This window comes from Phodopus roborovskii, unplaced genomic scaffold, assembly GCF_943737965.1.
Source record: "Phodopus roborovskii unplaced genomic scaffold, PHOROB, whole genome shotgun sequence".
Lineage (NCBI taxonomy): Eukaryota > Metazoa > Chordata > Mammalia > Rodentia > Cricetidae > Phodopus > Phodopus roborovskii.
The window spans coordinates 18,263,778-18,285,215 of record NW_026126409.1 but is presented as its reverse complement, the minus strand read 5'-3'; the positions used below and the strand labels follow the sequence as shown (position 1 = coordinate 18,285,215).

The following is a 21,438-nucleotide window of genomic DNA, read 5'->3' as shown; positions in this document are numbered from 1 at the left end:
AAGCATTTTCAGCTCTTGATTTTATTATATTTTAAAGCATTTATTACTTTCATTTGTAAACGTGTTTGTGTGTGTGTGTGTGTACCCCCAGGTACATGCAGATGACTGTAGAAACCAGAAGAGGGAAAGAGGGAGTTGGAGCCATCAGAGCTGAACTTGTGAGCCAGTTGACTGAACTCTAGTCCTTTGTAGGAGCAGTCAGTATTCTAGTTTCATTCTGATAAATAGAAATACTGATAAATAGAAACTTGGGGGAGGGAAAGGGTTTATTTGACATACACTTTCAGGTTGAAGGAAGTCAAGGCAGGAGCCATGAAGGAATACAGACCACTTGCTCACTCTTTAGGTGGACCCCTGGCTTGACGTTTAGCTAGCTTTCTGATCCCAAACACCTCATAAAATCAAGCCCCCCCCCCCCCCCCCCCGCACTTGGAAGGAAGATCAGGAAGTTCATGGCCATCCTTAGCCACACAGTAAGTTAAGCCTGGGCTACGTGAGTCCCTGTCTCTAAACAAATAAATACATAGTTCTAAAAGATGGACATAAATGAATTTATATTTCATCACTACCATTCCAGTACTTTTTATTTACCGTTGAAACCGCAGCCTCCCGGGCTGGATAACGACGCCTGGAGACCTCAAGGTGAGTCCTTCTCCTAGAATCTGCCACTAGCCCCAGGGCCACCAGCCAGCCTACCAGCGTGGAGAGCAGACTTCCGGCCTCGGGTGGGGAGGGCCATCGGGGAGGGGCTTCTGGAGGGCGGGGCCTCTGGAGGGAGGGGCCTCGTGGACTTGGGGGGCAGTGGAGGGGTTTCGAGAGGGAGGGGCGGAGGGGAGGAGGGGCCTCGGGGCGCGGAGGAGGGCCTGTGGAGGGGTCTCGGGAGGCGGGACCCACACTGCGACCTTAAAGAGTGTCCCGGGGACGCGGCCGCCAGCGGAGCGCGGAGCGCGGACGGCGGACTGCGAGGCGGTGCAGCCAGGCGCGGCGGTGAGGTGGCCTACGTAGGAGGGAGCTTGCGGGCGGCCGGGCTAGGGAACGCGACCTGACAGTCCCCGCCCTGCTGCCCACGTGCTGCGGCACCGGCGCGGACCCGGCTAGCGGCCGCGTCCCGGGAGGCGCAGGGGTTCTGGTGGGCTCTGCCTCCAGCGCTGCCTCGCGGGGTGCGAGCGCTACGCGGGGGTGGGGGGTTGGGGTGAGGGATCCGGTGCAGGCCGGGTGGTGACACGCTCCGCAGCTACAGCAGTAGATGACACCCGGGTGCCCGGTGCCCTGCGCTCGGCCCAAGGGTTTCGACGCTGGTGGCCCGAGGCCTCCGTTTCCAGCTGCGGCCCCGTTGCAAGTCTTCCCTAGTGAAATGCAGCCTCACCCGGTTCGACCGCCGAAGAAATTATTTTCGTCTAGCGACCACTCTACTGCTAGAGTTGTTTCTGTGACTACTGGGTAGATAGTTTGAAGGAAGAGAGTGGGACGGGAAAGGAGTCGGGTTTTTACTCCAAATGGTACAGCAAGCTCCCAAGTCAGTTTAAATCCGTGTGGACCAGTCTAGTTTGTGCAAATCCTGCAGTCTCTCCAAGCCACAGTTCATACTCAGTTCATTCTGCATACTTTCTGGGTTCATCTGTTAGTACCACTTCTGTCTTCTATAATTTGATAGGTATCCCTGAGAAGGAGAGACTAAGTGGTAGGTAGAATGTAGGCAGGAAGTCAGGCTTAGTCTCCAGCACAGGAAAAACATTTTTATATATAATAATGTTTTTGAAATTATAATTATCATTATTTCCTCTATTCCCTTTTCGACTTTTAAACCAGTCTATGTAACTCTTCCTCAAACTCATGGCCTCTTTTTCTTTGTTATCTTACACACACACACACACACACACACACACACACACACACACACACACACACACAGAGAGAGAGAGAGAGAGACTTAAATACATAAATACAACCTTCTCAGTCCATATAATGCTACTTGTATGGATGTGGTGGATAACCAACTGGGGGACTCTTCCCTTGGGAATACTATTCTGCCGGAATCATTTCTTAGTTGCCTGTAGTTCTTTGTCCAGGTTTGAGACACCCCTGAGATTTCTTCCACCCATGTCTATTGGTATCCTTCTGTAGGTTTGCTTAGGCGTCCGAGGTGATGAGACTTCATGGATATAGCCTTTCTGACATTTCTAAGAGACACTCACAGAAAACTTCCTGTCTCTTTGGCCCTCCAGGCATATTATCTCTAGGATTTGAAGTGTGTGCATTTGGCTGCTGTAAGGGAGTTGGATTCTCAGTGACTGCATTCTTAGATACACTTTTCTATGCCTTCCCAGTTAGTAAAGAGTCCACATGGAAAAATGGAAGCACTGATGTTTATCTGTGGCCACTTTGAATGTTACCCCCTGCAGCTAGTCTTTTACTTTTCCTGCAAAAATATAGGCCTGGGTGTTTTTGTAACTACCATGTTGCTAATTTAAAAAGATGTTTTTCTTTTTTAAGAAAAGATTCTTGGAATGTGGTCATTGACAAAGTGTTTTGTTTGTTTGTTTTTTATTTTTACAAATTCTTGGTTGCCCACTGCCATTATTTTCTCGGCTTTGAGAATGGCTTTGACATTTGAAAGAACCTTGACCTAGCGCACCAGCCTTCTCTGTGTGAAACTGCTTTCTGTTTTATGTAGATCAATTCTGTATTTTGAGAACATACAGAATAGTTTGAGTGATGGGTAACTTGATCTTGTATATTAAGAAATCCTCCATTTTTTTTCTAGTTAATAGTGAGTCCACATCTCAGCAAGTTGGTTTTTTTTTTTTGTTTTTGTTTTTTGTTTTTCTCTAAAGGTAGAGGAAGAAGCCTGGCTTTGGTGGTGCATGCCTTTAATCCCAGTATTCGGGAGGCAGAGGCAGGCGGATCTCTATGAGTTTGAGTCCAGTCTGGCTTACAGACCTAGTTCCAGGACAGGCTCCAAAGCAATACAAAGAAACCCTGTCTTGAAAAACAAAACAAAACGGTCAAGGAAGATTCTCTTTCCCTAAACTCCAGCCTTTGATGCAAACATTTCCAGTATCACTGTATTGAACAATGGCGACTTGATTTTCGGAAACTTACCCCTGGGGTTCCGATTAAGTAAAACGGAACCCAGTAGTCCAGATGTGGCACAGTGTGACTGGCCCACATTCATTATTGGCCTGGGCCTGGGAGCTTGGCCTGCTCAATCAGAATCCGAATTGTAGCAAGGCCTTAGGGAAATCTACACAATTACTGTTGAAACATGCTGGAGTAGTGATGAGAACAGGGCCAGTGCTTAGAGAATGGAGGACTGCAGAGGCTGATGGAACCTTCCCTTCTTCCCAGGGGTATGTGGCACACACCCTACACTCTAGAGAGCTGCCTTCCACAGAACCCAGAGGCACCATGAAGTCCAATCCTGCCATCCAAGCTGCCATTGACCTCACGGCAGGGGCTGCAGGTAATCATCAAAATAAATAAATAAATAAATAAAAATCGTACGCCTGTGTTCCTAAGTCCTTCCCCCTGTGTTCCTAAGTCCTTCCCCCGTGTTCCTAAGTCCTGGAAATTGTTGCCCCATAGATAATATATTCTACCCTCAGAATGAATCAATTTAATGGAAATTTGATATTGTTCAGAGCATGACAGCAAGAACCATAGGGTAGCGTTTAATTATATTAAAGCTTTAGCAGTCAGTGAAGGGTGACAGTGTCCCTGGTATTGCTAGAAAGCCTCCATTGGCTACTGTCACATGCTAGGATAGGCATGTGCCAGTGGTTCACCCCACGTTGGGCACTCTTCAGATCTTTTGTTATACAAAATGCCACTTACTGTTCTGTTTTGTGTTTATCTGCCACATGTGAGCAGGTGCCAGAGGTGACTGGAAGAGCAGATTGGATCCCATCCCGTGGAGCAGGAGTCAGGCAGTTGTGGGCCACCCATGTGGGTGCTGAGAAACAAGGAAGGTCCCTCAGGAAGTGTAGTAAGCACTGTTACCCAGTGAGCCAGCTCTCTGCTCCATTCCTGTTCGTATTGGTGATGGGAAAGAAAGGAAGGCTCCCTTTAGCAATGAGGCTGGTGTTCCTTGGTGTCCCCTGGTGTGGAAAGGAAGAGGATACGGCCAGAATCTTTTGAGAATGGGCAGTTGAGGCTGACCCTCAGACAGACTGGAACCAGGGCAGGTGACCTGAGGCCACAGTAAAAAAAGACCACCTTTAACATGGAGGCGCTGGAGCAGCTCAGCCTGGGGCCCAAAGAGCTAGGTGCCCATGTCATCTTAGGGGCAAAGGCCCACTGGAAGGGGAACCTTTGATCTACCCTTAGCCAGGGAGGCCAGAGCACCATGCTGCTCGATGTTCTTGTACACAGTGTGACCTCTTGGGTCAACAGATCAAGGGTGGTCAGGGGACTACCACCTCTCATTCTGTCCTTTGTTCTGCCAGAGGAAAAATAATCCTTGTACAGAGAACAACTCCATCTCTCACCCCTCTCCCAGCTCTTCTACCCTCTCCATGAACCGAAGGTCAAAGTTGGTTCAGAAAGCTGATAAGGATCCCCTGGGCAAGGACACCTCTCCAGGCTAGAGACAAGGAGTGTTCCAGTCTGGTGAGCAGGTCCAACAGCTAGCAAGGTTGTACCCAATGTGTTATTAACCACAATGGGTCTTCAGGTCACTGGCCCCTACTCTGTGGAAGAAAGGATGGACCAATTCCTTGGGCCCCATTCCTTCCTCTTAGACATAAATCATAGGATTAAGTCAGTTTCCTCCTTAGTCTTCATGCCATGCTGTGGAGATGCTGACTGTAGGTGACAAAAACACCCACCGGTTCTGGCTAGTGGAGAGCGTTGCACGTCCAGCCCTTGTCTCTTCTGTGAGTGTGTACAGTCTCTTGAGAGAGTCACAACTGCAGGTATTCTACACTCTTCTGTCAGTCTAAGAGCAAACAAGGCTTTATTGCAATAATTTTTAAAGTTTCCCTCTTCCCTGGCTATGTACATTCAGATACTTGAAGTAGCACTTAACAGGTTATAGGTTTTTTGTTTGTTTTTGTCCCAAGACAGGGTAGGCCTCTGGCTGTCCTGTAACTCACTCTGTAGACCAGGATGACCTCAACTCAGAGATCTGATTGCCTGCCTCTGCCTCCTGAGTGCTGGATCAGAGGTGTGTGCCACCACCACCCGGCTGCCTGGCTTCTTGTTTTGTTGATAACTTTGTTTTAGGTTGGCTAGTAGAACAGCAGCCTTCTCTAAGGGCAGATGTGGTTTGGACTCTTTGCTACCCTGTCTGGACTGGCAAATTCCCATGTTTTGAGATTTTTCCACTTGTGCAGAGAACCCCCAGTGTTCCATGACCACCCCTCATTGTGATCTTTCTGGAAGTAGAGAGTCAGCTGTGGTCAAGGGTCATGATGGGATGAAAATGTAAATATGTTCTTTGTCTCCTTTTGGTTTTAATCAAAGCTGCCCCCACAAGACTCCCAGCTAGCTCATTTCTACCAAAGAACAGAGAACTTGTCTCTGGCCTGACCTGCACTTGCTGTAGCAGAGGTCCCAGGAGAGGCTCTCTGGGCAGCTAGGATGAGAGCTAAAGCAGAGTTAGAGCATTGCCTGGCTAGCAAAGCAATGTATATCACAAAATTTGAGTCTATGGAGTGCTTTGAGTTAGTTTAATATCTCTCTTACATCAGGAAAAGCAGCCCCTGGAAGTTCATGCAGGGTACCTCATTAACTGGCACACTGGCTGGGAAGGAGGAATTCTACAGCCTTGAAGTTCATCTTCTCAGCCAAAATAACAAGCACCCCCAAAACCATTTTGAAGGGATATCTTCAGATGTCCTGCTCCCCAGTCCTGTGCAATGACAATGATGCCACCTGGGGGGTGTTGGGGGTACCCATATGTCCTGCTGTAAGTTGTCCCTTCCCTGATAAGTGGCCTTAGTGACTTGTGAGTCTGCGACTCTGTTGGACAGACTGTGTTGCTAGGATAAAATATCTTAGAAAGTCAATCTAAGGGAAGGAAGGAGTACTGTGATTACAGGCACGTGCCACCCACTCTCAGGAACATCTTGGTAAATGGTATTCCAGTGATTCAGAGTTGTGGATAACCAGGTGAAACTTTATTGTTAACTCTCCTGGAAGAAGCAAACAATAGCAAGAAAATCACAGAAATCATTTTGATTGTTTAATAGGCCAAGCCATTCTCAGGTTCCTTGGAAGTAACACCTTACCTTGTCTATCAGTAAGTAAATGACTCCCTCACTGCCCTCCGTCTCTACTTCCCACAGCACAGGTGGGATAACAATGCATAGTATCTGAGTTGTGAAATAAAATTGCTTTTTTTTTTTTTTTTTAAGAGGGTTTCTCTGTAGCTTTGGAGGCTGCCCTGCCCTGGAACTCACTCAGTAGCCTGGAGTGCTGGAATTAAAGTCATGAGCCAGCACCACCTGGCAAAATTGCATTTCTTAAATATTTTGTGTAAGCCTTCCATTTTGGTGATGTTTTTTTGGCAGCGTCATCACATAGTTGCTATGTTTCCTGACCTAAGCAGGGGTGCCTGAAATGTGGGGCCTTGTAGGCCTCATGAGAGAGGTAAATATTAACCAGCGGCATGTCCTAAAACTTTGGTCCTAGTCCAGGGTCTACAGATACTATGGGGCAATCACAGTGTGTTCTTATCCCTAAGTTCATAATTATTACTGAAGTAATCTAATGCAATTTAGAGTTAGTACATTTGATATTCTCATATGAAAGCAAATGCAAGGCAGACTCCAGTCCATTCATACTAAGCAAGGGCAAGTGTAGTCGACTCCCTAACTAGGTACAAATCATTAATTGAGTAAAATTCAAGTGCTTTTCCCGGGGTCAAATGCTTTACTCTCAAGAGATTAATTAGCAGGCTTCTTGTTTTCTTTATCTGGCACTTGGCTCTTGTGTTTTTCTAAGAGTCACCATACAGTTGGGCCTTAGGAAGAAATGCTGTCTCTACCACCAAACCCTCTGTTCCTTCTGCTTGGCTTCTGTCAATGTCTGTGGTGGTCTTGTGTGCCGGGTTTGTGCCAAGTTAACACTATGCGTTGGTGTAGATAAAGAACAGATTCAGGTGTATCCACTGTCTGGGATAGCACAGTAAGACGGGTTCCAGCCCATCTCTACCCATTAATTACATGGCCAAACCCATCAAACATAGGCCATATCTTGTACTCAAGGCTTGGAATATAGAAACCAAACATCTCCCTTATAAGCATGAATCCCTTTAGCATGGACCTCTGGTGCTGGCCAACATAGGTACCTGCCAGAAGCTGTACTGAACTTGGCTAGATGGTTTGGGGGGAAAGGCAGTCCGTCATTAGGAACTAAAATACTGGTAAACCATGGACTGAAGCTACCATCCTTGTCCAAGGCTGTAGACCCATTCTAAAACCTCATGTCCTACCTCTAGGGGGCACAGCATGTGTACTGACTGGGCAGCCCTTCGACACAATGAAGGTGAAGATGCAGACATTCCCAGACCTCTATCGGGGCCTCACTGACTGCTGCCTGAAGACCTACTCCCAGGTGGGCTTCCGCGGCTTCTACAAGGGCACCAGCCCTGCACTGATTGCCAATATTGCAGAGAACTCAGTGCTCTTCATGTGTTACGGCTTCTGCCAGCAGGTGGTCCGCAAAATGGTTGGCTTGGACAGGCAGGCAAAACTGAGGTGAGTCAGGACACTGACAGACACTGTTTTTTGTTTTGTTTTTTTTTTTTTTTTTTTGTTTTTTTTAAATAAGTGAACACTTGATTTTAATGACATTGGTAGAAAACTTGATCCTGAATGTTTTACATTGTCATGGTGTGAACCAGAGAAGGTTGAACGCATCATGCTAAGAGTCTACTGTGTGCTTTGGCCCCTATGGAAAAATGTTTCTGCATGAACAGAAGTGCTGGGCTAACTATAGAGCATGGATTTAAGCTTTAGGTTCCCTTTCATCAGTGGAGAGTGTTGAACGGTTACCTGAGCAATGCCAGACAAGAAATGTGGAATTAGGAAGCTACAGACAGACCTGAGCTTTCTTTGGCTGAACCCTCCCTATACATCAGCCATATATTTGTACTTGATCTTCCCTAGGTACCTATCATTCAGAGACTGGACAGAATTCATAAGCCACTGGGAAGCTTAGTTACCCTTCAAGTGTTAGTTTATTTGAAATGATTTGAAATTGTACAGGGGGAGGGGCTGGGGAAAAGCTTAATTACTAAAGTGCTTGCCAGGCTTTGAGTTAGATCCTTACTGCACACATAAAAAGCTGGACATGATGTGTGCTTATAATCCCAGTACTGGAAAGACAGAGGTAGGAGATCTAGGGCCCCAGGTCCCAGCGAGATCCTTTTTCAAAATACAGATGTATAGCTTCTAAGAAACCTATACATACATATACACCTACACACACACACACACACACACACACACACACACAAACATACAATAAAATCATATTTATACTTGCAAAGGGCAGGCTTGTTGGCCATGACAATAGAAATTGGAACCTCTATTGTAGTCATAGGTTGAACACAACTAAAGTAGATTCCCTGTACATGGAAGTGTGTTCTGGAGATATCTACAAGATTCAGATGTGCTGTTTTATAGGCAAGACTTTGATCATGGTGGTAGAGCCTGTGTTTAAAATCAGGATAAGTAAAATAAGATAGCCCATGGAGATAGTGTAGGACAGAGGAGGGCTGAACTTGATCCTCCAGCTCTCTGGCTAAGAGAGAGCAGGAAGCAGAGCTCAACGAGACAGAGATAGAGGGCCAAGAGAACAGCATCCCGTAGGGAGACCAGACAGAAGCTCTCTCTAGCTGAAGGAGAGGCATGCTACTTCAGGACATTGGGGTTTATCTCCCTCAGCTCCATTAGTGAAGGACAACATGGGAGAAAGCCCAGGTGACAGTGGGTACCCAGGGAAGGTTCTAGTAGAAGACTCTTTGCTCCCTCTGGGCCTAGTAACATTCTTTGGCTGTAGGACAGAGGTGGTGATGGGAGCAAACTATTGGAGGTGGTTCTGGCCTCACTTCCCCAGCTTTGCCTATGAACAGAGACTGGTTTGAGCACATTGCCTGTAAAAGGAGTTCTTAATTGGTCTTGATAATAAAAAGCTTGAGTCGGAAATATAGGGAATGCTGAGAGATCAGAGGAAAAGAGCAAGCCACGGCACACCTTACTGCCTAAGCGTCTCAGCAGAGAAGAGAGTGATTTCCTGCTTGTCCCTGCTTATATCCTGTTTCACCCTGCTTATATCCTGTTTCTGCCCAGCTACATCTCTTTCTGTCTGTACAGACCCAGACCTCTATGGTTAGCTAGTGGCAAACTCCATTCTCTGACCCCCAGTCAGGCTTTATTTGTGCAAGAATGGTATCACCACAATTGCCTCTTCTTCTTTGTGTGCAGCCTAGACTGGCCTGAAGTACCATTCCTGCCTCAGCCTCCCACACAGGGATGACAGGTGTACATTACTACTTCACTTGGTCTTTTCTGATAGTAGGATGCTTACAGGAGTGTTTCTCCACACCCTCTCCAGAAGCAAGAACTGGTGTCACCGAGAAAAGGTTGGAAAAGGCCTCACTCTATTTCTTGTGTGGTACTTTGAGTTCATTTATTTACTTCATGTGGTACCCATAGTGTGTAGCTTCTTAGGACACAGTTCTTCAGTATGGAAACACACCTGGTAAACTTGCTCTAATACAGAGCTAGAATTTTTCCTGAGCTTAGAGTCTCTCCCTTTCATTCCTTGGAGAGTTTTGCTCCTTACCTGTTGGGAGAACTCTGCCTACAGTCTGCTGTACTCTGACATGTTCAGATGGAGAAATAGTCATAGTTGCTGGACCAAGGACATGTGTCATCTGAGCCCACTGTCCCCTTCCACTCAGATCTCTTTCTGAGAGACCAACAAGGATACCACTGGTCAGAAACAGTTAAAGCAAGCATTCGCTGTGGATTTCTGCAGCCACATCACAAATATTTGTGTGTCCTGGTTTGAACCTGATGTGGTGTTCTACTTTGACCTTTGGCTGAATGAGATCTTACACAGCAGCTTTAGGTCAAATAGTAGATACTTTTTTTTTTTCTTAAAAAAATTTCACACAATATATTTTTATATTTTCCCCTCCCCCATCCTCCCAGATCCCCCTGCACCACTCTACCAACTTTATGTTTTTAAAAATCTCTTTAAAACAAGAAGTACAAATATCATACAAAACATAATATGAACAGCAGACAAGTAAAGCAGAAATACCTTAACAGGACCAAATGAGACAAAGAGTCTACAGTGGATTCTTACAAAGCCCCATCCTACACTTTCTGCACTTTCAAATCCAGCTGTATATATTTATCCCACGTGTAGAGATAAAGGTCCATGTGCCTTATTTTGTTCACTGGAAAGTGCTTATGAGGAAGCCAAAGTCCATGGACATGCTGACTTGGCCTCTCCCTTGTACTCTCAGGTGTTTTGTGTTCATTTAGATTCTGGAACCATCCCAACACCTGAGGTTGAATTGACTTCCACGTTCATTAACATCTGATACATTTGTTCTAGGAAACGTTAGCACATTCTAGGCAGTCACCCTCATTACCTGTCAGCAGGTTGATTGTGTGTCCCTGAGGAAGGCCACCCATGGTTTATAGGCTTGCCAAAAAACCATTTCAAGCTTTGGCTTTTAACAAATGAGCTAAGGAATGATGTGAAGGAGTGAACTAAACACAAGGATGTCAGTACACCTGAGTGGCTCGTCTTAGTTCACGGTGGTACGCTTAATTCTCTAAGGTCGAAAGGGTCTACACAGCAAACAGTCCTGCATCAGATAGCCCCATGGTAAGCAAGCCGGCTTTCCTGAGTCCTGGATGTTTGAGGGGCAGCTCAGCCTGTGGACTGCAACTGCCATCTGATGCACAGAGGCAAGGTCAAAGCTGGAAACAATAAAGAAACTTATTTAGTTTATGTAGTCTGGAATACAAGATTTTGCGGCTGGCATCTGCTTGGTTCTTCTAGGGTGACTTCTGGTTCTCTGACAGCATTGCAGATGGAATCAATGAGGAGAGGTCACCAGATAGTAGAGGAAGCTCTGCTCTTGTGGGAGTTAACTGTTAACTGCAGTGCTATGACAACTGCATTTCTGCATTTGTCCCCTCTGAGGGTGGCAACACCTTACTACCCACCTTTTTTTTTTTTTATAATTGATTTTTTTTTTTGTTTTTTTGTTTTTTGAGACAGTGTTTCTCTGTATTGTTTTGGAACCTGTCCTGGAACTAGCTCTGTAGACTAGGCTGGCTACCCATGGTCTGTAGGCTCAGAGATCTGCCTGCCTCTGCCTCCTGAGTGCTGGGACTAAAGGAGTGGGCCACCAATGCAGGGCTAATTGAAACATTTTTTTATACAATGTATTTTGATCATGTTTTTCCCTTCCAGTTCTCCCCAGGTCTTCCCTACCTCTTTACCCACCAGACTTTATATTCATTTTCTCTTCCTCTCCCAAAACAACAATAAAACAAGAAACACATACAACACCCCCCCCAAATGGAGGTCAAAATAAAAAAGGAAAAGGCCAATGAGGCAAAAAATAAAAATAAAATAAAAAAAAAAGCATAAAGCAAGCTAAAACAAAAAGTCTACAACAATGCCACTGAGTTCACTTTGTGTTGCTCAACTGATTCAGGGAAGTGTGGTGAATGTGCCCAGTGAGACTCCTGGGTCAAACCAATTTTCCCTTTGCTGCCAGGTACCAGTTTTAGGTAGCTGGTTAGGAGTGGGAGCCTGTGTCCACTTCTCCTTTCTTAGTGCCCGGACCCCATCTAGCTTGAACCTATGCAAGTCTTAGGCATACTGCCCTAGTCTCTGAGTTTATTCATATGTGCATTAGTCCTGTTGTGTCTGGAAGACACTCTTTCCTTGGAATCATCCATATCTCTGGCTCATGGTCTTTCCACATAGATCCTGAGCGCAGAGGGGAGGAGTTTGATGAAGATCTCCCATTTCAGACCGAGTGCTCCAAAGTCTCTCCCTCTCTGCACATTGTCCATTTCTGAACATGAAGCTTCTCTGATGAGGGCTGAGTGAGGTGCTGATCAGTGACTATTCCTAATGAATCTGCCATTGGGAATTGTTTTTATTACTAGTTCCTTTAATAGAATTTTAGGTTTTCCCCTAAGCCAGTGACCTATCTCGTGTCAGGTGTTGGCCACATTAATTGTCACGTATGGGTTCCAACTCATGGAGTAAGTCCAGTCAGAAAGAAAGTGGTTGGTTATTTCCATAGCATTTTTATTGCTAATGCATTAGGGCATCTTGCAGGCAAGTCACTGTTGTAGGTCTCAGGGTTTGTAGCTGGGAGATGTTGATGACTATGAGTTTCTCCGAGTAGCATGCAGAATTCTTTCCAGTACCATGAATGCCAGTCAGTAGAGCCAAAGCCTCAGGTTAGGCACTATCTTGACTTCTCTGAGTTTGCCATATGTACATGTTGTCTTCAATATTGGGGCTTTACATCAGGTTGTGGAGAGCAACCAGTAACATTGGCAATGACCTGTGATGTTTGGGGGTTTCCATGGACAGGCCCACACCTCTTAGATGTCCCATCACCTCAGCAAGACACAAGGGACCAAGCTTCCACCACACAAACTGTTGGGTAACATATCAAATCTTATTAGATGTCATAGCTGAATTGGGAAGCCTTTTTGTGATCACAAAAATCTAAATTGGTTTATATCTGTAGTCGTTACATGTCTTGTTATTCCAGGTTAGATTCAGGGCCAGAAGCAATATTGTCACAATATACTAAGGTATTAATAGACTATATTTGGGGAAGTATGACAGTAGGTGATTTCCCCCTTTCTCCTATGGTCCCTCCTTTTTTCTTTTCATTTTTTCTTTATGTGCTTAGCTTGGGCTACCAATAATACCATTTATTAGGAAACTTAAACAAACCTCCCTTCTGGAGGCTCTAAAGCAAAAAATGAAGATGCCCAGACTCATGCCCTGGTTCAGACAGGGTTTGTCACTGTATTCTCCTGATAGAAGGAGCAAAGTTACTGGTCACAGATGGCATGATGAAGGACTAACCCTCAGGAGTTAGTATTCCTGATTGCCTCTTAAGTGCTTTAAACACTGTAATACATTGGTAGTTAGATTCTCAACACATGAATTGAGGGGATGGGGACATACACATGGATGTAGCAACCAGGCAGACTTGGACTGGAGTCCTAGCATGCCACGTTATGGATGTGTGGCTTTGGGGACATGTATTTCCTCTAAGTGCCATTCCTCGTGGAACTGGAGTACTGCTGTCTACTATAGGATTCTTAGATGGGACAGTACATGTAGATTTCCTTCTCATCCTGTGCTCTCTCTGGTGTGGTGCATGCAAAAGGGATCAATGAGCTGATGGTAAATCTTCTGTCCTTTCAGTGACCTCCAGAATGCAGCTGCTGGTTCCTTTGCCTCAGCCTTTGCTGCACTGGTCCTCTGTCCCACAGAGCTCGTGAAGTGCCGGCTCCAGACCATGTATGAAATGGAATCCTCAGGAAAGATACCGGCGAGCCAAAAGTAAGCGCTGCTCATTCACAGGTGTTAGCTATTTCCTCTTGGTATACTGCTTTTGACTTATATTGTTATAATTAAGTGCCAAGTGTAGAAACTATTTTCCCTATTTTTAAAATACTGTATCAGGGGGTAATTTCCTGAAGACTAGTTTATTATGTTTGGACTCACTACCTATCTTAGAGGGTGTCTTAGGCAGTTATTTTATTGTGCAGAAATGGAGACATCAAGGAGCCAAATGTCCCCTTTATCTCCCTGGGAGCTTAAGGCATGATCCTCAGTCATATTTGGGAGACAGCTTTGAATTGGGTCTGGGAGCTGTGCTAAGTGTAGATTTAGAGTCTGAGGTGAGTGTTTCATGCCCTTTCTGGAATTTCACGTGGGTGTTCAGGTGTATCGCCACAATTTAGTGGCAACTCCCACCATTCCCAAACCTTCACATGTCCTTGGTAAGGGTCTAAGTTCTGAAAACATTCATCAAGGCTCTCTATAGTCCAATCACTGATCAGCTTAGGCATGAAAGTGGTTGTCCACTGCCATGAGGTATGTATGTCATGCACGTGCCCACTGCACTGAGGATATATATGCCATGCATGTGTCTAGAATTGAAGAACTGTCTATCATCCTTATTAATCACAAAATGTGTCTATCTCTATTATAATCGCAAAATGTGTCTATTCTCTCTACATGTGCCTGGTTGACGATCTGGTCAAGGGTACTACCATCACCCAAGGTCTGTAAATCTTCTGGTGAACCAGTTAACAAATTGACCAGTCCTCAATTTCCTCTCTGCTATTCATGGCCTTGGAGTCAACCAGTATAATGCTTTAAAGCAGTGGTTCTCGGTCTCAGGTTGAATGACCTTTTCACAAGGGTCGCATATCAGATATTCTGCATATCAGGTATTTACATTATGATTCATAACTAACAAAATTAGAATTATGAGGTAGCAATGAGATAATTTTATGGTTTATTAAAGGGTGGCAGCATTAGGAAGGTTGAGAACCACTGCTTGAAAGGGTTATTTCTCAGCTGGAACCTACCTCCAGTACAGTGAATACATACAGAACCTAAGTGGGCTGTTCTATAAACAGTCACTAAATGAATGGGCCTTTCTAGAACATTACCACCACCACACAAGCTTGGATGCAGGCTTACCGCAGCTTACCACAGCTCAGTATGGAGTCATTTATTATATTCACCTGTGCAGTGGGACAGTGTTGCAGGGTCAAAACTCTGAAAAGGAAGATGGTTGCTTATGGCCTTTGTCACTCCAGGAGTTGATGTGTCGTTTATTCCCTGAGAATAAAGTGAACAATTCAGTAGTTAGACTGAGCATGTGGCATTCTGCTTGTTCTCGGTGTATAAACCAACCACAGGGCACAGAATGGTGGAGACCACTCCCAGGGTGTCTGGCCCTGAAGCTGCTCCAGGAGCAGGACTCATCTGCAAAATGGAGTCCTGCACCCCTTCTTGAGAGGCTCCGTTTGGGGTGTTCTTTGAATCTCAAGAGCTATAAGCCCTACCCTCAGAGTGGCACTCATTTGTCTGTATCACTGGAACAAATTGTTCTAAACACACAGTGGTGGCCACTGTTTACTGTCAGTGTGACAGAACCTGGGATCAACTAGAAGGCAAGTATCTGGGCACAGCTGTGAGGGACTGTCTGAGCCTGGGTCCTAGACTGCATAACAGGACAGTCACCTGAGCAGCAGTCCTTGTCCCCGCCCCCTGGTGGCAGATGCAGTCTGATCAGTTGCCCTGGCTCCTGCTGTACTACTTTGTCCCACCATGGACTGTACCCCTGAACTGTGAGCCAAAAACAAGCCCTTTCTCCCTTCAGTTTGCACCTTGCCAGGTTATTTTATTACAGCCGGTAACAAATACACCAACAAGTTTGAGGAGCTGGGGCTCCAGGGAACAAGGCCCTGAGCAAGTATAGTATTTTATCGGCTTTTTATTGGCTCCTTATTGTAATTCATTTTTACATATTCACGGTTGAAAAAAAAACAGGAACCAAGCCTTTTACATCTCAGACAATGTAACTTACAGAAATATACACCCAGGAGTTTGCAGGCCTGATTAGGCACAAGTAAGGAAGCAGTTGTTTTGTCGAACAGTTATCAGGAAATCTAAGAATAACAGGTGTGCTTTGAAGGGAAGGGCATGTCACAGGGAAACATACAGTTATAGCAAAGCTGCTCTTGGAGGTCATCCTTGGGACCAACATGGTTGCATGCACACATCCTCCCTATCTGCACTGACTCTGCCTCCTACTTTGTGTCCCCCAGTACAGTTTGGTCAGTTGTGAAAGAAATCTTCAGGAAGGATGGCCCCTTGGGCTTCTACCATGGACTCTCAAGCACTTTACTCCGAGAAGTCCCAGGCTACTTCTTCTTCTTTGGTGGCTATGAACTGAGCAGATCATTTTTCGCATCAGGGAAATCGAAAGATGAACTAGGTAAATATATTCGCATTGACACCATTTAGGTTTAGTAGGATCCGCTTCATGGGTTTCCCGGTCCTCTCAGGTTATATGTTGAGTGTTCACCTGATGGTCTACCCAGCACTGGGGAGTTTCTGGATGCCAGAAAGTCAAATGGCAGCAGGCATTGTCCAGCATCCTCTCCCGAGGGAAATTTCCTAAAGTCAAGGTCTAAAGCGAAAGCATTAGCATTGATTGATAGAGCCATCCCTTCCCTTCTGGGTGGTACTAACTGTTCTGGGCCCATTAGAGGAAGGAATAGAGACACTATTTTACTGGTGGAGAAATCAACTATCAGTAATCTCACAGTAAGCTTTAAAACCTTTTTTCTTTTAAAATTGGTTAATTGCCTGTCATCATTGCAATTACAAAATAAGTCCTGCCAAGTCCTGTCTCTGACATCAAATCACAAATAAGTTTGTTCCTGTAAGGTGTACTGTTCCCAAACATTTTTTTATTCATTACCCATGAAATAAGTACTTACTGATAGATCTCATATTTAGGGGTTTAATTAACAGGACTTTTCAAGCTGTTGTGGTGGGGTGCCCTGTGCATGCACGATGTTCAGTGGCACCCCTGGCCATTTCCCCACTACTTCCAAGGAGAAACAAAAACAAAATAACAAAGCTTCAGAACTTGTCTGTATTCCCTGGGGAGACAAAGTCAGCCTCGCTTGAGAACCACTATATTAGATGTTAAGAACTTTTCAAGACAAAACAAAGCAAACAACAACTATGTGGCATGTGCCATTGCCAGGACCAGTCTCATTTAGTGTTGTGTTTAATGTACTGGTTGGGCAGCCTAAAATACATTTGTGTTGTTAAGTTGTACACCTAAATATCAAATCTCCACCCAGAGTTATATGTCTACCTTGAAAATACTCTCTCTAAGCCGTGCATCGGTGGTGCACACCTTTAATCCCAACACTCCGGAGGCAGAGGCGGGCTGATCTCTGTGAGTTCAAGGCCAGCCTGGTCTACATGGTGAGTTCCAGGACAGGCTCCAGGCTCCAAAGCTACACAGGGAAATCCTGTCTTGGAAAAACCAAAAAAAAAAAAAAAAAAAAAAAAAACCAACCCTGGCTCTAAGGATAAGGTGGGCAGGGAATGAGGCAACTGGCCACTGCTTATCAGTCATAAATGTAAACAATCCCAGGTTGTACCTGTTAAGTGCACACATTTTTACATTTTTAAAAATGTGGTAGCAAATCATGGTGTTTTGGGAGTAGTACAAAGATTTTTGTTTTTTCCTTTTTGGTCACAGTAGAGGAAGATTTGGGCTGCTGAGGGGTTAAAGTTGAGAAAGACATAGCCTATATTTCAGTGTGTGTTTTCTCATTCCCTATGATGAAGACTGTGGGAGGGCCAACCCCAACTGGAGGATGAGGTTGGGGTGGGAACTCTACCTGAGTGACCAGCTGGTATTGATGAGGCCCCGAGATATTCCAACTCCTTAGCCAGAGCCTTGGCCGTTTTTCAAGGAGTTAACTGTTCTATGTGCTTCTGGAAATGCTGCCTGAAACAAAGTACCGTGCTGCCTCCCTCCCTAGGTCCCATCCCATTGATGTTAAGCGGTGGATTTGGTGGAATTTGCCTGTGGCTTGCTGTCTATCCGGTGGATTGTATCAAATCTAGAATTCAAGTTCTTTCTATGACTGGAAAGCAGACAGGGCTGGTCAGAACCTTCCTGAGTATTGTGAAGAACGAAGGTGAGTGCTGGGTTGACCTTTCAGATGCGGCCATCCAAGGTTAATTAGACCTGTCACTGCTCTTACTGTCCCCACCTTGTGTCCTTTTCCTGCCACCGGCTTTCTATTTCCAAACATTTTGCTTTAGCTTATTTTCAATGTTCTCAAAAATGTTTCAAGTTCTTTTTTTTTCTAACTTATGGACCAGGCATCTGGCAGGATCCTTTTTATCCTAAATACCTTGGGGGGGATTTTTTAAGATACAAACTTTGTCTAGAGGGAAAAATGCTCTGAAGTGAGTGACATCACCTCATTTACATAATCCAAATGTGAAAACACTCCTAACAGGACCACTGGGGCTTTAAAAGAATATATTGGATATATTACATTCTTACCATATGTTTAAAAGAATGTAATACAGCATCTGTAGCAATAAGACTTCTGGAATGAGAAATGACCTGAGCAGTATCTATAGATGCCTGGCAATCGGGTTTATGCAGGGTACAGACTTAAGTCATGTTCAGATGACATCAATGTCACGCAACCCAAAGACCTGTCTTTCTGGCATCTTAAAACTAGGGTTATTTGAAGGTTTGAACAGAAGAAAGGGAAGAGGTAAATGATTTATAAATATATTGAAATCTAAAAAGGATAAAATAATTTAAAAAGCAAAATAGATGAGGCCAAATAATGTCATTATCTGCAATGCAAAACAGTGACTGTGAACTTGTGCTTGAGGTTTAAAGAGAGCACAAAGACACAGACATGTTTAACTCAAGCCCACACAGCGTGCCGGTATCTTGTGTGTCACCACTCATGCATGCCTTCTCCAGTTTGGCCTGGCACACCCTAGTTAAGTCCCTCATTAGGTCTCCCCCATGCTGAGTGGGGTGAATACATCTCTTGCTGGCTCCTGGGACTTTTCCATTGCCTCCACCTGGCCATGTTAGGCCTTAGCTCTGCCCTGTTCATACTGCAGGAGTCCTCCAGGCATGGCAGTTACTTTCGTATTTGAGCATCAGTCAGCTTTGCTAGCGGGCTTGCTGACTGAAGTCTGTTGAGGTGGACCTGAGAGCAAGTCCCTTCATCACAAGGGCTTTAGTACTGTGAGTTTGAGGGCCCAGATAATGTCTTCTGTGCAGTTGGCATGTCTGTCCTCAAGTAACTGCTGCCACAATCTTTGATTTCCCCTTTGTCTTGCAGGAATAACATCTTTGTATTCTGGACTGAAACCTACCATGATTCGAGCTTTCCCAGCCAATGGAGCGCTGTTTTTGGCCTATGAATATAGCAGGAAGTTGATGATGAACCAATTGGAAGCATACTGAAGTGTCCTGGTGGGCCTGGATGCAAGACAGGCGTTTGGTGATTATTATTAACTCAGGGTTTCACAGATTACAAGAACAATGTGGAATTATTTCATTAATTGGGATTTTTGTCCTTGTCTTCCCTTCTATTCAAAGTCTTAAATCTTTGTGGAAGGCCCTCTGTTCTCCACAGTATAATTTCTACCCATTAATGTACCAAAAGAAAAAAGTCGCTGCTCTTGCCCTTGGTGGAATGTACAGGGTAGCTAGCTGGTGGCCTTATGCACTGGCCTTAAGCAGATTCTGTTCCTCTCAGGACTTCTGCAGAAGTCAGAGGTACACATGCAATTTTGGATGGTTTTAGGTTGAGGAATACACAATTTTGTTCCGTGTCTAGTTGTAAGTGGTGACCAATTTTAACACAGATGGTTGTAAATGATTGCTTAACCCATCCTAGATGTAGGGCCAAAGCTGCTGAGGTTAAAACTAAGAGGTTAAAATTTTAACTTTCTGTGGTATATTAATGCTAAAACATCCCTCTATATTTTTAGATAAACTTGTATGCAAACTTGTGTGGCTTCAATTTCAGGGTGGATATCCTGGATTTTTTTCCTTTTCTTCATGATGCCCAACTCCTGAGAATGCCATTCATTTCCTAGGTGGGTTTATTATTTTGCACTCTGGCATTGGTAGGAGTGGCCTGGAGCGTTAGTCCTGGAGGGCGGCAGAGTACTCGCCAGCTTCCCTTTTCAATGAGCTTCCTGCCCTGTGCTAGATTCATGATGGACAAGGGACTGCCCTGCCAAGCTCTCAGGAAAACTGACAGGGGCTCTTACCTGGTCTCAGCGGGAATCCAGGGTGCTCTTTTGGTCCTGGATATGAAGCCACCATGCCTCTCTCTCTCTGTCTCTCTCTCTCTGTCTCTCTCTTTCTCTCTCTCTCTCTCTCTCTCTCTCTCTCTCTCTCTCTCTCTCTTAGCCTCTACCTACCATAGGCCCTTTCAGGAAGCAGAGAAGTCCGGGCTCCCTGCTTTCATCATGGTTTCCTTCTCATGAGGAAGTCCAGAGGAGCCCGTGAGGCATCATAGCATAATCACATCAGGACTCACCCTCCTGAAGTCCACTTGTGGTCCGTAACGCCTTGATTTGTTTCTCCATTTGGAGCTGGCAGTCTGAATTTTAACGACTATAGATGATGTGTAAATTTGGAAGGCATTGTGACATAATAAAAACATGTTTATTAAACTAGGTAATATGTATGTAGCAACCAAAATCTCATTGTCTGCAGTACTTCCAAGGCCAGGGGTGCTGACAGTAGCATTTGTTCTTACCCTGCCTATAAAGCTGAAGAAGTAGGCTGACCTTATTAATGGCCCCTTGCTTTAGTGCCAGAAGCACAAGGTTGAGGAAGCAAAGTTTCCCCCAAAAGGACTGACTTTTTTATGAGAAAGCCATGTTTCTACTTTCGTCCCCTCTGTTCTTATATGTCCAGTGGCTACTGAGTATTGCTTCATCTGAACAGGCCTAGATTGTACCAAAGCAGGATTAAGTTTCCTGCAGGAGAGAGAACTGACCAAAGCATGGTCTCCCTTTTTGGTGCCTGGGATCTATTATCTCACAGTGACTGTGAACTTGTGCTTGAGGTTTAAAGAGAGCACAAAGACACAGACATGTTTAACTCAAGCCCACACAGCGTGCCGGTATCTTGTGTGTCACCACTCATGCATGCCTTCTCCAGTTTGGCCTGGCACACCCTAGTTAAGTCCCTCATTAGGTCTCCCCCATGCTGAGTGGGGTGAATACATCTCTTGCTGGCTCCTGGGACTTTTCCATTGCCTCCACCTGGCCATGTTAGGCCTTAGCTCTGCCCTGTTCATACTGCAGGAGTCCTCCAGGCATGGCAGTTGCTTTCGTATTTGAGCATCAGTCAGCTTTGCTAGCTGATGGTAGTGTGTCTTCTCCAGGTCTGTCCATTGTGGCCTCTGCTATAGGAACAGAAACAAGGAGGAGTGAAAAACAGAGGCCTCAGGAGAATTATTATTATTATTATTACTGTTATTCTGTTGGTTTAATTTGTGGTTTAATGTTTGGGACAAAACCAGAACTTGAGATAGTTTGTTTAAAGAAATGAGTACTTTATCATTATTAAATAAAACTAATGTAAGTCTATGATGGAGTTTCACTTAAATACATTATATTTATATTAAGGACCAATAGGAATATTGGAGAGTTATGGATAATAAATTTCAAGGTGCTGGTTGCATTGGAACAAGTATTTTTGTCAGCAAGGTTTCCTGATGTAAAATAATTTTACTGTAGGGAAGTTGACAAAAACGTTGCTCTCTCCCTATACATGTGTAGGTTGAATGAGAGTGGCCTCAATGGGGC

General features: G+C 44.9%; 1 protein-coding gene across 1 annotated transcript; it reads left to right on the top strand.

Annotated features, from left to right (window-relative positions):
- Positions 1 to 906: 906 nt before the first annotated feature.
- On the top strand, positions 907 to 21,219 carry Slc25a15 (solute carrier family 25 member 15). Its single transcript, XM_051182103.1, has 7 exons — positions 907 to 987; positions 3,349 to 3,463; positions 7,442 to 7,700; positions 13,441 to 13,578; positions 15,864 to 16,033; positions 17,607 to 17,765; positions 18,948 to 21,219. Exons 2-7 carry the CDS (start codon positions 3,409 to 3,411, stop codon positions 19,070 to 19,072), a joined length of 906 nt encoding a protein of 301 aa, XP_051038060.1. The 5' UTR covers positions 907 to 987; positions 3,349 to 3,408; the 3' UTR covers positions 19,073 to 21,219.
- Positions 21,220 to 21,438: the final 219 nt, after the last annotated feature.

Excerpts from the sequence above, each read along its gene's own strand:
- Slc25a15 (XM_051182103.1), top strand. The coding sequence starts at position 3,409 with ATGAAGTCCAATCCTGCCATCCAAGCTGCCATTGACCTCACGGCAGGG. Across the intron at positions 3,464-7,441 it reads CCTCACGGCAGGGGCTGCAG|GGGGCACAGCATGTGTACTG; the intron begins GTAATCATCAAA and ends TCCTACCTCTAG. Across the intron at positions 7,701-13,440 it reads GACAGGCAGGCAAAACTGAG|TGACCTCCAGAATGCAGCTG; the intron begins GTGAGTCAGGAC and ends CTGTCCTTTCAG.